Source organism: Tetrao urogallus (genome assembly GCF_951394365.1).
Source record: "Tetrao urogallus genome assembly, chromosome: 8".
Lineage (NCBI taxonomy): Eukaryota > Metazoa > Chordata > Aves > Galliformes > Phasianidae > Tetrao > Tetrao urogallus.
The window spans coordinates 15,202,479-15,218,662 of NC_136821.1; the positions used below are offsets into that span (position 1 = coordinate 15,202,479).

The window sequence follows — 16,184 nt, forward strand, 5'->3', positions numbered from 1 at the left end:
AAATCAGTTAAATCTTGTTAGTCCCTTGTCAAATAAATAGAAATTCTGTCCAAATGTGGTCCTGCTGTGGATGCTTTGCTGGGATTAAACCATTCTCTAGCCTTCGGTTTCCTAATGTAATGGAGCAAGCTCCTGAAATCTCTCAGTAAGCCAGTATTTCTGGGTGCAGTCCTGCTGTGTCAGAAATCACTGTTGTTCTTGAAACAGAGCTGCTAACACTGAACACAGGATAAAAGCAGCAGCGCTGTTCCCTTCGACGTAGTATTTCTGCCTACAAGCATACAAATCCCAGTCTAATTTTTCTAGAGCATTGTGTTGGGAGTTAGCATCCAGCTGACAATCTGTGTGACCCCCAGATCCTTTTTTGACTTGCTGCTTCTTAACATAGTCTCATATCAGGTGTGTTAGGCCTTTGATTCCTTTGTTCTTGACCTTACGGTTGGATCTTTTGGACTTTTGAATGTTTGCTTGGATCTAGCTTACAAATGTTTCTGGATTCCTGTGTATTGGTAACCCTATTTGCCTGTGTTGCACATTGTGTACAAACTTCTACCAGGAGCTGTCTTTTTCAGGTCTTTGATAAAAGCAGTCAGTAATGCAGAGGCATCAGTCAAGTACAAAAACAGAGTAATGATTCTTTTATTTTGGGTCCTACCATGGACCTAGCTCCTTGGAAGTTACAAGTAGGTGCCCATAGAAGCCCACCACTGGTGAGTGCAGAACTAGAACAGTAAGGATAACACAAGCTGTGGGCAAAAGCAATTGAGGAACAACTTGCTTCGTTACTGAGCAATGCTGTTCCAAGTTCATTTTTCCACAGATATGATAAGATCAGTCATACTGTAGGGAATAAGAGACATGGAGCATTTCTTCATGTCGCATTAAGTGTCTGGTTCTGTTTTAGGAAGAAGTACCGGAAGGTGCAAGCCAGTGTTGTTACAATCCAAAAGAACTACCGAGCGTACTTCTGGAAGAAGAGCCTGCTGCGCCTGAAGGCTTCTGCCATCGTCCTGCAGAAGCACTGGCGTGGCCACCTGGCTCGCAGCCTCTACCAACACCTGCGGCAGCAGGAGCTCCGGCGACAGCAGGAAGCAGAGGAGAGGAGGAGGCGAGAGAAGGAAGAACAGATCAGAAGAGAGGAAGAGGAAAGACAATGGCAAGAAGAGGAGGAGCGTAGGAAGAAGCGGGAGGAGGAAGAGGTGAAGGAAAGGTACAAATGGTTTCTCATGCTCGTCGTTCCCTAGTACTGGAGCTGCTGAGGTGCAGCAGTGGATCTGGGGCAATAGAGTTTGCTGATCAGGCAGAGGTGCCTAATTTTCTCTTTACCTTCACAGCAGTAGAGGAAACTTTATGCATTCTTCCAAAGCCTGAAGGGAATAGCCATGTGAGAGAGTACCAGAGTCTGTGGGTCTTGGTGTGTCCAACAAGCTTGGTCAGGGTATGAGATGGGCAGCACACCTGTACTGCTCTTACACTTAGAATCATAGAATCATATCATTGTTTGGGTTGGAAGGAACCCTTGAAGGCCATCTGGTTCAACTCCCTACAATGAACAAGGGCACTTTCAGCTCCATCATTTGCTCAGAGCCTCTCCAACTGACCAGGAGTATCTCCAGGAATGGGGCACCCACTGCCTCTCTGGGCAACCTGTGCCAGTGCCTCACAATCCTTACTGTAAAAAGGGTGAGAACAGAAATGCTCACCCTATTCCTGCTGCTGTGAACCTCTCTACAGGCATACAGATGTGTCAGGAGGAGAAAGGAAAAGCTGATGTGACAAAAAGATGCTGTCTGAGCAGGGGCAGTATAGTATACCTGTTGAGAATCTTGTACTTCATGCAATCTTTTCTATTCACTCCTTGGTTACCTACATCTATCCAAACAGGGTGTCTCCTGACAATTTCATATTTTAAGAAGTGTAATGCTTCCGTTACACAATGACTAGATGCATTTGAAAAAGTAAATCCTGTATGATTTTGAGCATTTTATGAATAGTTGATTACGTTTCTTACTATGGAGTTTTGTTATATACTTGGTTTGGGGTTGGATCGTGGCAGTCTGTGACAAGCATCATGAAACTCCAAGATCAGAAGCATGGCAGAAGGAGAAGGCATTACTTAAGGTTTCATGGGTGGCAGCTGAGTGATGTATCTGCTGGGACAAAGCATGGAGTCAGTGATGCCAGCAATGAACAGTTTGGTCAAGGAATTTGTTGAACATCACTCACAGCTCCGTTTTATCATTGTGTCAGTTTTCAACAGCAGCCTCATCACAACACAAAACTGTACAAGTTCGGAATGGGAGTACCTGGTTTATAGGGATCAAATGTCACAGATGTGCTCTCAGGTTTGAAGTCCTGCTGCACAGAGCTGCTCCCTACCTGGTTTTAGACGAAAGGATTTCTTAGGCGTATTATTTCCTCTGTATTTCTGCTCTTGCCTTCTAGTTTTCAGCCCATGAAAGACATGTTGAGCCTGCATAATTACAAAGAAATGGCAGTGTTCCTAGGAATCAGGAAAGCTTCTTGCTTTGTTTTCACTTCCTACTTGGTCTCAAACAGCTTCATTCAATGAGTAGCTGAGAAAGGTACTAGGGGACAAAGTGGGGAAATCCTGAACTTCCATGAGGTGGGAGTTCACAAATTGCAAATTGGCTAATCTGGCCAAACTGGCAAATTTGGCTAAGCACACAAAACAAACAAACAAACAAACAAAAAAAACAAACAAAAAACCAACAACCACCAACCAAAAAAGCACAAATCAAGCAGAATATGCATGCAAAGAGAGAATCAGAAAGATCAGGATGCAAACTGAGATAAAACTGAACTGAAAGGTGATATTCATGCTTATTGTGCATGTGCTGTTAGTAAAAGGAAGACAAGGTACAATTTGGTGTGATGTTCAACAGGAAGAACAAATTAGGATGCTTAGAAGGGAAAGCACTTGATGCTATCTTTATTTGTCTTCCCAAAGGGCTCGGCTGCTGTACAATTAGCACAGATGTGCAATTAACAGGGAAAGAAGAGTTTAGAGAATGCTTGTATAAATCAGATCACCAAGTCTAGGTAACTTCTTTGTAGAAATAATACTTGGAAACTTTGAGAAATACTGGCTGAGACAGTTTGAATCAGTAGTTCCTCTTTTTCTCCTGCTTTGGAGTTTCCTTAAAACTGGGAAATTTTAAATGTAATGACTTCTTTTTTAGCATGGAGAAGAGGAAGAACCAGGAGAATCAGCAGTCAGCTTAACCTCAATTTCAGGAATGTACTGAAATGAATAATGAAAGAAATAGTTCTAAGTGCTTGATGCAGGAGGTAAGAGCCAGGGTAGGCACGTGAAGAGCAAACAGCATTAAAGTTATCTGTTTTGTTCTGTAATAATTTGTCTTACAGATAGGGAAAAGCCCCAGAGAGTAGTACGTATCTTGACTTCAGTAAGGGCTTTGGTACTGTAACAGCACTCAGAAGACACCATAAGGAAGGTGGTTTAGTAGGTGATAAAAGAGCAGGGTTTGTATTTTACCTGTGTTATATTATTGCATTTTAATTAGTAAACAATAGTAGTTATTTGTTAAGCGACAAAATTGAATGGGACATATTGAATGGGATTCTTCCAGGAGGTGTGCTGAATATGGTCTTACTACAATGTTTCCAAAAGAAGTTGGAAGAGGAAATAGGAGTAGCTTTGTTACATTTGTAGATAGAATTGTCAACATGCAGGACTGTAAGGTGTGGGGTGATTGCTCTGTTCTGTACGGCCCCAGGAAGGATTTGGTGTGAGTGCTGTCCCTAATTTCAGCTGTCATAGTTCAGGAAGAGCAAGGATCACCTGGAGATAGATGGAAAATAGCAAGAAATACTAGAGCTCCAAAATGTGCCAGGGGCAGCTGAAGGAATGGCTGTGTAGACTGTAGGTGGTATTTCCCACTTGTTTCCCACTTGTACAAAACTTGTTTTGTAATGGTGCTGCTTCTTGCACCCTCACATCATTCCAGGCAATTGTTTAATTCCTGACTACTCCTAGAGATTTTCAGTAACGTTGGAGTCATCTGCATCCCACTTATGTCAGCTTTTGTCTGTAAACATTTCCTAGCTTATTTGTGTGTGAGAGAGTGCAAGGGCGGGAGCTCTTGTGACTTGCAGCTGCAATGTAGAATTTGGCTGGGAAAAACTGTAGGGCCTGGGAAATAAATATTGTTGCCCTTCAGTTCTGCATGAGCCTGGGTTACAGATTTGCAGGTGACCACTGCCAGTGTGAATGTAGCTGCATGGGGTTGCTGGTGGGCAGTCTGCCTCTGGCCACATCCCATCCCTACTCCATTCACATGACCCCAGCATTGGTTGTGCTGCTAATTCAACTGCCTGTGGAAAATCTGATCGTGGGGAGAGCTTTTGCTTTTTTGATCTGGATGGAGACACAGCAGCGTGGGATAGCTTTTTCCTCTGCCTCATGTTTACTAACAAACTGTCTTACAGCCTTTACTAGTGAGCTAGGTTTTGCTTGCTGCTGAGAAGTTCCGGGAGCTGGCGTGCAGATCTTCAGAACAGCAGCTCTCCAGCTTAGCTGCTTAACCAAGTGCAAACGTTTAGTAGTTTTCTTCTGGATTTACTATAGTACACACAGAACAAAACACAAGTTCAGTGCTGGGGTTGCAGTGATTCTGTTTTGTTTGAAAGCATAGTTTCCTGAAATCTATCAATTACGCTTGCAAAACATCGTTTAATATCCATGGCCGTGTAGTATGTCCCGTGATGTTCAGAGGATTCAGCTGACATTTATCATGAATCTAACTGATCTGTCACTGTTTCCAGTGTCCTTCTTCCGTGTTTCAACTAATCCAATTTCCTGATTGATCTGCACGTTAACTGTGTGGCACGATCTGTTGTATCCGTGAAGGTCATGTCAACCACAGACAACTGGATTTATACTAAATTGTAAAAGCTGTTAAATGGGTCTTACAATGAGTACTTTGCTTTTAACCCTGATCCATGGAGGGATGATGTATCCATGTGATTCTAAAAGCCTTCCCCAGGAGAAATGAAGCTGTCTGACTGTCATGTCTTGTGTTTCTTTTTTTTCTTCGTCAGAGAAAAGGAACAGCTGAATGCTATGCTCCAGGTGACTCCGGTAAGTTTAGCAGTTATTCTTTAGATGCGGCTTCTCTGAGTGTCTGTGAAGGGTCCTTCGTTGCCTGGGCTTTGCCTGGAGCTCATGTCTTTATTGTGGCAGCACTGCTTACAGAGTGGACTTTGTTCACTCAAAACCTGCAGGTGCTTAGCTTTGGCAGAGGTGCACAGAGGTTACAAGGTGTGTTGGTTCTTTTTTTCTAGGCTTGTGTACTTGCTTGCATAGTTCCTATTTGAAAATTTCACTGTTGAACATGCAGCATCCCTTTTTATCTCTACTGCTTGAGCTTGTTACATGACCTTGTGCTGTGCTCTGCTGTGACACAATCTGCTTTTCTGGACTGTTGCCTGTAACAGCCAAAATAAGAGTGCAGACGGCTGCTACTGTGGCTAAAATAAACCCCTGGTAACTGATCTAATTGTTGGTACTTGATACATCAAAGAGCAGACCACCTACCCTGAGGTGTGTGAAAACAGCTGTGTATCTTCTTACTCCTCTTCCCAAAGCATTTGTTCCTGAGATTCAGGCCAGCTCTTCTCAGGAGAGATAATGGATTAGAGTATAAAAGTTAATTTGTCCACAAGTAAGAGTCAAGTAGAGAACAAGCAACAGAGCAGTCATAAGGAAAATATGGACTGTGGCTTAATGGGGCAATGCATGGTCTGTGTTGCTGTCTCCCTATTTGGAAGTATATTCAAACCTTTTTAAATTTTGTTTATTTATTTATTTCTGTGTGTCTGTTTTCAATATCCTCAGCTGAAGAGAGTGGCTTCATTTTATTGCTAAACCTTGGTGAAAGCTACCAGTATTTTCTCCCTTCCAGTTATTGTGTACTTGCTAGAAATTTCCTCAGTTATTTCAGTGTGGAGAATAAAAGATGACTGAGTCCTCATCAGGCACCCAGAGATTCCAAAGAGTCCCAAGAAATTGAGGGTGGAGTTTGGGTGGGGTTGGAGAGGGCACAAGTCCTCCTTCATTGCAAATAGCCCCAGCCCCAAATCCTGATGGTGAGACCCCAAACCAAGTAAACAGCAAAATCTCTAAATGTTTTCATGATGTATTTGGAAAATGTTCAATTCTTCAACCTATTATGCTTGTTTATATTTGTATATAGTTACTTTCTCCTATTTACATGTATGTATGAGACAGTGATGGCTTAAAAAGAGAGGATGCTTCTACTGAAATATTAGAGGGCAGTAACTTTAGCAGCTGACAGAGAGGCTCTTCTAAAAATTCACTGATCGCAGTGAGCTACAGAAAGGAGGTGGGCTGCTAGTAGAAAGGAGGTACCTGAAGATCAGTAGTTCTGCCTTTTAGCTTTTACATCATGGATGTTTGCAGGTGCCAGTCAGAAAAGGAGAGGATGCCTCGTGTCATCCTTTTACATATGGGAAGTACGAGGCAAGCAGAGGAGATGGGAGAAATGAAAGATCCTGGCAAGGAATGCATGTAGGTTAAAGAAGCTGCTTTAATGCTATTGTAAATTCTTTAAGGTGGAAACAGTAAAGACCGAGGAAGTAGATATTCCACTGCAGGAGGAAGAGAGACGTCAGATGGAGGAGATCTTAAGGCTGGAGAAGGAGATTGAGAAGTTGCAGCAACAGAAAGAGGATCACATGTCTATCATCTGTGAAAACACCAGGAATGAAATCAATCGGCAGCGGGAGGAAGAGATCCAGAGGCTGGAGAAGGAGGCATCTAGGGTTGCCCAGGAGTTCTTGGAGCTGCTAGATTTTGGCAATCTGGATGAAAGTGTGCAGAACTTGGAGCGCTCTCTGTCTAGTGAGGGGACGCTCAACATTGACTGCAGCCTTGTCGCACCACTGGCTGAAGAAGAGGTGGATGAGGGTTTTCATGCTGATGATGAAGTACGGCCAACTTCCAGTTTGGTGGTTGTTACTCAGCAGGGCATGAAGAACAGCGATAACTGCCTGGAGGAAGATGTGGGTGCAAGACTTTCACATCTCCAAAGGGAAGTGGGAGAGGCTGCCCCTGCTCCAGCACAACCCATGGAAAGAACCAGTAGCCCCAAGGAGCAGAGTGCCCTCTCTGACCCAGCAGAAAGCAGTTACAGCACTATCTCAGATACGCTGAGAAGTAACAGTGGAGAGGTGGGAGAGCCAATTTACAATTCCCCTCAAGATGTGGAGTCTGACTATGACCATGATGAGTTGGATGGCTGTGGGGATGCTGGCAGTGCCTCAGCTGAGCCTCTGAATGGTGAAGAAAGTCTGAGGCACTCCCACGGCACCAGCCTGGACTCCAACCGGGGCAGCCTGGACTCGGTAAGGATCTCCTTCCATTCATTTTTCTGGGCATTAGCGTGTGACTTTGTTGATATTTATAACATCCTTGCTTGCTTACTGATGCCTGCTTGCTGTAGATATAGATATACTTGCTAATATGTAACTCTCTTACATCAGCAATCAGTTTGGGGATAAAAAATGGAAAGAGACAGAGAGAGAGAGGCTGAAGGCCAGCAGGCTTGTGTCTGTCCAGTGCCAATGGTACACAAGCTAGGACATGCATACCTAGGCTAGTTTAGATTGCTTCCATCACCAGATATCAGCATAAGGTTAAAAGCAGGCAATTAATATCTTGGAGGTTTGTGTCTTGCCGCAGAGATGTCACAGGATTAGTTTGAGCTGCTGGTGGGCAGTCACAAGAGCAAATGGGGAAGGCTGGGGCTTGGTTTGTTCCCATCACTTAAAGGAGTTCTGTTAGTGTTCAGAATCAAGAGGTTATTTTCAGCTGGTGTGCACAAACTGAGCTGTTGTAAGGACAGAAAGAATTACTGTGCAGATCAGCATGGGTCTCAATGCACACACAGGTCATGGAAGCTTTCTGTTCCTAAAGCTGGGCTGTTCGCCTTGCACTTGAAGCATCTCAGCTTAAAGATGGGCTTTCTGAGTGCCCCCAGGCTACAGCTGCTTAAGGGTGTCACAGCAAACCCGCAATAAACCAGGATGTCAGATGAGCCCACAAATGATTGTAAAGAGTTCAGGAGTGAAAGCCAATATCAGCCATAAAAATCCTTCAGATGTAATGTCTCTGGAAGCAGGGACTTGAATGACAAAATGTCTTTTAGAAAATTACTTAAGACATTCAGTTTACTTCCTTTTGTTTTTCTTTTGCAGTGGCAGATTTTGACTTCTCTTGAAAAATTACATGGTTTTTTTTCCTGCTTGCATTTCTCTAATGTCAGCTGCCAGCCAGCTGAATTTGTTATGATGTGATCTGCTTGAATAAAGGTACCTTCTCCGTGGGCAGGTACTCACAGATCACTGTCAAGTAATCTTTCAAGCTATGAATCATCCTGTCACAGTGTTTATCACGGCCTTGCCTGGTTTCTACCATTCTTTTTAAAATTTAAATAGGATTGGAGGATTTTGTCGTGCTCCTCAATGAGGAAGACCTGTGAAAAATCCAGTTGCACTGTGTCATGGCACGAGCCACAGGGAGAAGTAATTGCAGCTGGCTCGGGGTCCCATCAGCAGCTGCTGATCCAGAAGTACCTGCTTTTTGAAGCTTAATAGGAACAGAGGAAAAATGAGTATGTGGAAAATGAATGAGACAAAGAGGAGGGCAAAGGGACTGCAGAGAGGGGTCAGAAATGGAAAATAAAAAGAAGCAGCGTACGTTTGGTGAAGGAAAAAGGACTAAAGAGCTGTTTTCATTCCTGTTAAATTAATGCAGCTCATCATAGGAAGTTGTATTTAAGGCAACGAAAAGCACAATTTGGATTCCACATGTGAGGTACTTTCTTATGGCTGAGGGCAGTAAGTTGGAGAACAAGGACAAGTAAACACTGTGTTATTATTTCAGTAATTTCAATCTTTGTTCTTCAGGATTCAGTTACTCTGGAATGTGCTTTTTTTTTCTTCTTCTTTTTTTTTTTCTTCTTAAATAAACTCCATAGCAAGGCATTTCCTTGCCAGGAATAGAGCAGTGCTCTGTCTTGTTCAGCATGCTGACCTGTCTGCCAGAAAAATCTTCCAAAATGAAAAATTCTCTCTTAATCCCATTAAATTAGATTTTGGACTGTGGGCTATGCCATGAAATAGGAAGGTTTGCTCCTACGGGTAACTGGAGTTTTCTGTGTCCACTGCTGAATGACTCTCCCTTTCTGGTATGAAAATTCCATGTTCTTTGGAGACTCTTGCTTAAGGCATTAATGGGTAAGCTGTCAAGCGTTAGTTTTACTATGTTCTTTTTTATAAAGAGAGTATGTGTTTTGCACCTTCTGATCATGTGATTCTGCAGTCTTGTTGCTTTGCTCCAGTCCTCCTGTGACTGGAAGGGCCCAAGTAGAATGGATTCTTCTTCTCCTTTTAGTTTTTGGACAGTGAAGAGGAAGTGGATGTTTACATAGATACAGATGAAGAGTTTTGTAATGGACGTGTCACCATCTTCAATGGCTCGGGACCACCCTATTTTCACAGCTATCTCTACATGAAGGGTAAGCTGCTTCTGCCAAAACTATAAAGGACTGGATTAGGAAACCTGCTTTCCTCTCTTTTTATTTTTTATTCACAGTCATTATCTTTCTTTGCAAGTAATATAGAGAGCTAGAAGGTGTGTGTCAAGGATTGGGCTGAATATCTTTGGCTCTGAAGGGTGCACACTGAGTGTGACTCATTCTGAACTACAGGATTGAAGACCATACGAAATTATTTGGGCAGTGCATGTATTTCATGTATATTTCACAAGTTCTGTATTCCCTCTGTCCAAATTTCAGCATACACTTCATTCTCTCCCTCAGCTCCTTTGTTGCAATTGGAACTACAGTGGCACGTAAGTGCTTGTGATGCAGGAACTGAGCGGAGAAATGGCCATTGTTGCACATCAGATGAGATCTTGTTCCCTTGCTTTGCAGGAGGTCTCATGAACCCATGGAGACGGCGCTGGTGTGTTCTGAAGAATGAGGCCTTCATGTGGTTCCGCACCAAGCAGGAGGCACTGAAGTCAGGCTGGCTCTATAAAAAAGGGGGAGGCATGTCAACACTTTCAAGACGCAACTGGAAACGTCGCTGGTTTGTGCTTCGGGAATCCAAGCTGATGTACTTTGAGAATGATAGTGAGGAAAAGCTGAAGGGGACAATTGATATCAGAAGGGCAAAGTGAGTGAGGAATTGGTCCTTTTGATTCCTAGTATTTGCTGTCTAAATTGATAGCTAGTGAAGTGTCCATTGCTGCCATTTCATCACTGTAAAAAACTCCCACAGGGACTGAAGAATCAGAAACATAAGGGAAGGAAAAGACAATTAGGTCTTCTAGTTTTACTCTGTAGGGAGTCTGGAATGATTTGTTAGTCTCTTTCCCAGTCTTGTGTTTCATAACCTGGCAGAAGCTCTTTAAAAACCAAGGATGAATCCAGACCAGGAGGAGCTAATTAAGTACATACCCCATGCAACCTACCCTACCTGTCTCCATCTGCTTCTTGGCTTCTCAGGCATTTCACAGAGATGGTATGAGACTCACAGCAGGATTTGTATTTGGCAGCATACACTATGCCTTTTCCTGAGCCTTCAATGCTCTTTTTACCACAGTAGCCAGTTCCTCAGCTCCTGCTCTCAGAAAGGAGAGGCTAGTCATCTTTTAGCTTTATGTGGCCTTATGAAGTACCAACAAGAGTGACACATCCCACTTTGTAAACAGTGACCTATACTGACTTCCCTGTTATCTATTCTGTTGGTGGCTTGAAGAAAATTCATTTAACTCCTTAAGTTTCACTGTTATAGTAATTAGCGTACAAATCAATTTAAGGGGATCCCAAAAGTCGTAATGTGAACATAACTGAAACAGTTTATTCCTGTAAAAGATTTTCAGTATGTGGCTCTTGCAATTTGCTGTGTTCCAGGGAGATTGTGGACATTCATGAAAAAGAGAATGCTTTGGACATTGTGACGGAAGACAGGGTTTATCACATCGTGGCAGAGTCACCTGAGGATGCCAGGTATAAGGGTCATTTTGTTGGGCTTGTTCGTTTGGTTCACATCTGACCTAGCTGCTCATGGGGCAGCCTGGGAAATGCAATCCCAGCAGAAAAAAAGAGGTGAAGTCCTAAGAGTCATCTACTGGGAAGTGCCACCCCTACTCTGGAAGCTCCCTGTCGCAGCTACTGAGGTGGTGGTTCAGCCTATCAGTCACTCACAGGATTGTCACCGTCTGCATGTGGCTGTGAGCATGCTGTTTTCAAGGGTTACTTCAGGAGACACACAAAACCTTAACATAAACTGGAACCCCTAATGACTGATTTATTTATTAAATGGAATCTTGAATCAAACAAAAAGTCTATTCATGTTGCCTGTAAATGATTGCGAGAGCAGCTGGGTTTTATCCAGGAGACAGAGAAAATGCTGCGGCTTATCAGAGTCTGTAGTGTCATCTGATAAAATCTTCCCAGTGCAAAGCAAACAAATGACTCACATCCTTCCTTCTTGGCGGCCAGACCAGGCAGTGGGAAACAGTTGTTTGAGGGCAGGTTGGACAACCTGTTTGGGCTATAGAAAGCCAAGTTAAGAGGTTACTAAGCCTGGCTTCTTATGTCTTCCACACCCTTCTTCCACTTTTAGCAAGGCTTTTGCACTGTCAGCCTGGCTAGCGTAACTGTTTCCCTTATCTATTTTCATCTGACTCTGTGTCTTATTTGAGTTTGATGTTATTTTGTTTGGGTGCAGGGGGAGGGGTAAAGTGTTTGGACACAAATAAATGAACAGAAGTACACTGAAGAGCATCCATACAAATGAGAAACAAGCAAACTCAAGGGGTAATAGCTGGAGAGACGATAATTTCTTAACTCAGAACCTCCACTACTGCAATAACCGTGCCCTGAGATTACAGAATGTCATTACAGAATTGCCAGAACAAGTGACACTCAAATGCAGTCTCTGTGTCGCGGCAGTCTCTGTCCTGAGGGAGAGGACACCAACACTTGAAAAGAACAGATCAGCAGATGTCATAGAGTATCCAGTTTGAGAACCCTCCACAAAGTGTAGATATTTGCCAATCTCACTGAAAGCTGCAGATAAGAATCTGATTGTTCTGCAGCAGAGATTCAGACTCCAGATATGTCTGTAATAAGAAGCCCTTTCACAGACAAATAGCTTCACTCCAAACAAGCTTATAAAAACCTCGTGATTAATAGAGAGCCATATGACTTGCAAGTTTATGAGCAGATCAGAGAGTAGTTAAGAAGGCTCCAGAAGTCTGTAGTACTTGAGTCCCTGAAGATCCCAAGTGACCCTATCTTTACACTGGCTGTACACTCTTCTCATTCTGCTGCCATGTGCTCCCTGGCGAGGCTGCTGCCTGCTTGAATAGCAGTTCCTTGAATAGCAAGTAGAAAACTAGATTTTGTGGGAGCAGCTGTCAGTGGGTTGGAGAACAAGCACAGAATTTTCATGGATAAATGGGAAGGAAGGAAGGCATTAAGGTACGGTATGATCAGCCGAAGAGATGTCGTGCAGCATAGTCTGTAGGAAATTGTGAATGAAGCAGTGTTCCCACTCACAGCTTTCCAGGTTCTTTGATGATATTCTAGACCTAGTTTCACTACCCCAATCCTAACTTTGCCTCTGTTTTGATTGCCAGCGGTTGGTTTAATGTCCTGAGCCGAGTACACAGTGCTACAGCGCAGCAGCTGAGGGAAATGCAAGATGAACAGGCCAACCCAAAGAATGCTGTGGTGAGTTACTGTGCAACCAGTCCGTGAGCACATCCAGAGCTGTCTGCATTTAACTATTTTGTGTGTGTTTTTCCAGCACGTGGCAGTGCTGTAGTTTATGAGCAGTATAAGAAAACTGCACAAAGCTGGTAGAACAGAGGGTAAGCAGTGAGGAGCAGGGTGGTTGCAGTGGATATCAACTCGATCACAGGTGCCTCTCCTCTTTGGTTCACCTCTTGGAAATGAAATGTTTTTGGGTGGGACTGTGGGAATATGCTTTTTGTCATGGTTTTCAAGACAGAAGATAAAGAGTCGAGAAGAACAATGTGTCTTACTGGCTTTGAGATGTGGAGGCAGAGGTTATTTCAGACCTTCATAGTGCTGTCTGGAAATGTCCAACTCTTACCTCCAGTCCTCTGGAGTCCTTGCACACCTTCTCATGCTGTTATGGAGCAAAGATGACTCACTCTCGTATATTCATTTCTACTCCGGCTATTGAAATTCATAAGAATGTTTTCAGGTCCAATGTTATTCACCAAGAATAATGCCTGTAATTTAAGATGTGAGTAGTTCCTGTTGCCTGTCTCTTTCACTGTACAGGGAACCCTGGATGTTGGGCTTATTGACTCCGTCTGTGCCTCAGACAACCCTGACAGGTAGGTACCACAACCTGACCACCTCTTAGATTGGAAACTCCCTCACATATTTTTGTAGGTAGGCCCGTATTTTGTTTGCGATTTGTATTTGTTTAAACTTGTATGGGTTTGTCTCACAAATAAGCTCAGCTGAAACCCTTGGAGTTCTTCCACACTATCCTACTTTTCAGGCATGAAGGTCACAAGTACGTTATTGTCTTTTGAGTGAAAGTTTCAGGACTCTCCCATCCAAAAAGTGGGAATAGCATAATCTTAATGTCATTTTGTATCACTTTGCATTAGCTTTTAATTATTTCCTCTAGTGTTAACAGTTCAGCCAGAGCCCAGCTTCTCGCTGCAGCACTGAAGTAAAACGTTAGCTATTAAGCCATTTACCTCTCTGCTCTGGTTTTGGTGTTATTGTTTGCTTTCTCACACAGATTGCAGGAACTTTGTGGCTACTAGTTTAGACAATGTGTATCTTGGTAGCAAACTAAGATTTCTTTTAATCAAAAGCTTTTTGCTAGTGTTTAGCCGAGACTCCTTGTAGTTAATCTGCATCCTACTGAAAAGAAAAAATAAGAGCACAGATAGTAAGGTGAGCAATCAGAATTTCTTCGTGGATCTGCTGAGGTACGCTCTTCTGGAGCATCAGTGTTTGAATATGTTAAACACATTCTGAGGAACATGCTTATTTTTTCTGGTTTTATGCAGCTTATTTTTATTTGCTGCTTCAATTCTAAAAGATGTTCAGTTCTACCTGACAAGTCTCTGCATTCATCAGTTTGCAGACCAGCTGCGTAGGAGATGCTTTTGATTGTTGTTTTTTTTTTCTTTTCACTTCCCTGTAGTTTGTATCCAAAGACTTTCTGCATTATTTGCAGAACACTGGAGGATGTGGCTTTGAGTGTGCCATGACTAGAGATATTTGTATGGCCGTGGCTGATACTTATTGCTTATCTTTTCTTGCAGACCAAACTCTTTCGTGATCATCACAGCAAATCGAGTGATTCATTGCAACAGTGATACCCCTGAGGAGATGCATCACTGGATCTCCCTGCTGCAGAAACCGAAAGGCGAATCTAAGGTCGATGGCCAAGAATTCCTCGTGAGAGGTAAAAGGAAATGCATGCAATTATGATATGTGAAACTCATCTGTTTGTGATCTGAGCAAGAGGTTTGACTGTAGCTAATCCAAGTGCTTAGCAGTATTTAACAGCAGTGTTTTGCTGCTCCCCCTGCCTTTCTGCTTGTTGCTGGTTGCTTTCTGTGCTCTGCTGGCATGGGATCTACTCTGAATTCGCTTCAGTGAGTTCAGAAAACTGAAAGTGGAAAAAGTATTTATTTGTACGTTTATTTTTCTGGTGTTAGTTCCATAGCCTATTTCAACACATTGTCCAGCAAATGACAACAGGGAATAGGAGGGATATGGCTGCTTTGGAGCAGCTGGCTTAGACTGACTATGATATGACAGTGCAGCTTTTGTTCTCAGAAAGCTCTGTTCCTTCTGACACCTGTTATGTTGAGACGGAGGGAGGGAGAGAGAACTTTGTGAGATTGCTGCTGTACTCAGCTAAACAAACCAACCTGATTCTGGTGGACACAGAGTAATGCTGTAAGGCTGAACAAAAGATAAACTCTATCTAGTTAGAGCATGGCTGGAGATGGAGGCAGTCATCTCATGACGACTTGTAAATGATTTATTTCCATGGTCATGACTTGTGAGGGATCTATCCCAGACAGAAGATGTCCTGATGGTGGGAGCAAACTGTCACAGATTGCTGAGAAGAAAATACACTGGGCTGAAGGGTTCATCAGATCTATGGAAATGTATCTGTTTTTTTTTTTTTTTTTTAGAGTTACTGTGCAGGATGCTACTATTGCCAATAAAGAAAGGCTGGTAGTAGGAGCTTTTTGCGGGGAGTTTGCATTCTGATTCCAGAGCGAAGAGAGCCACTAGGCAAGAGTCAGGCTTGCTGTTGGGGTGAAAAGCAATCACTGATCTGTCTGTGTTCCTGTCCTAGGCTGGCTTCATAAAGAGGTTCAGAGCAGCAACAAGGTGTCCTCTCTGAAGATGAAGAAACGCTGGTTTGTGCTGACAAACACTGCCCTTGATTACTACAAGTCATCTGAACGCACAGCTGCCAAGCTTGGCACACTTGTGCTCAATAGCCTCTGCTCTGTAGTGCAGCCCGACGAGAGGGTCTTTAAAGACACAGGTAAGAAGAGGGAAGCAGTGCTCAGCAGATGTTCCAGGTCTGGAGTTGCCTGAAGAGGGGAGGATGCAAGAATGTAATGTGTGTCGTGATGAAATGCAGTCTTGAGGCTATTTGAGGCTCTGTGATTGCAGACATCATCCCACACAAACCATTGGAGACTTGCAAAGGGCCAGAGAACAGAGTGCAAGTGATGGTAATTCCCTCACACCTGATAGATATGCACAGCACAGATGTTTTATCACTAAGTAGTGTCATTATTTCTTTAATTTTTTTCTACATAGACCTTAGTTCTTAAAGCTCAAAGATAAATACCATTAACATTGTATATAACAGGGATCAATGTGATTCTCTTAAATAACAGAAATGGCATACACCTGAGGTTTTTTTGCTGCATCACTCAGCTTGCTAGAAGCAAAAGATGACAGGGGTATGTCTACACTTGAGTGATGTGTGTTGACTGGTTTTGGTTTTTTGGGTTTTTTTGAGTGATTTTGAGTGTAGCTGAAATCCAAACAGTGAATGTGAGCTGCCTGGTTGGT

The 16,184-nt window shown here is 43.1% G+C and overlaps 1 protein-coding gene across 1 annotated transcript in view; it reads left to right on the forward strand.

Moving 5' to 3' along the window:
* The window catches only part of LOC306949369 (unconventional myosin-X-like), a gene marked incomplete at both ends in the record, with an annotated part of 57,097 nt that overhangs the window by 31,104 nt on the left and 9,809 nt on the right, over positions 1-16,184 (forward strand). The window contains 10 exons of the mRNA XM_079539233.1: positions 905-1,210; positions 5,086-5,125; positions 6,619-7,410; positions 9,461-9,584; positions 10,002-10,245; positions 10,986-11,081; positions 12,719-12,812; positions 13,392-13,447; positions 14,399-14,541; positions 15,451-15,645. Of these exons, the coding sequence (XP_079395359.1) occupies positions 905-1,210; positions 5,086-5,125; positions 6,619-7,410; positions 9,461-9,584; positions 10,002-10,245; positions 10,986-11,081; positions 12,719-12,812; positions 13,392-13,447; positions 14,399-14,541; positions 15,451-15,645 (2,090 nt within the window). The remainder of the gene's footprint in view (positions 1-904; positions 1,211-5,085; positions 5,126-6,618; positions 7,411-9,460; positions 9,585-10,001; positions 10,246-10,985; positions 11,082-12,718; positions 12,813-13,391; positions 13,448-14,398; positions 14,542-15,450; positions 15,646-16,184) is intronic.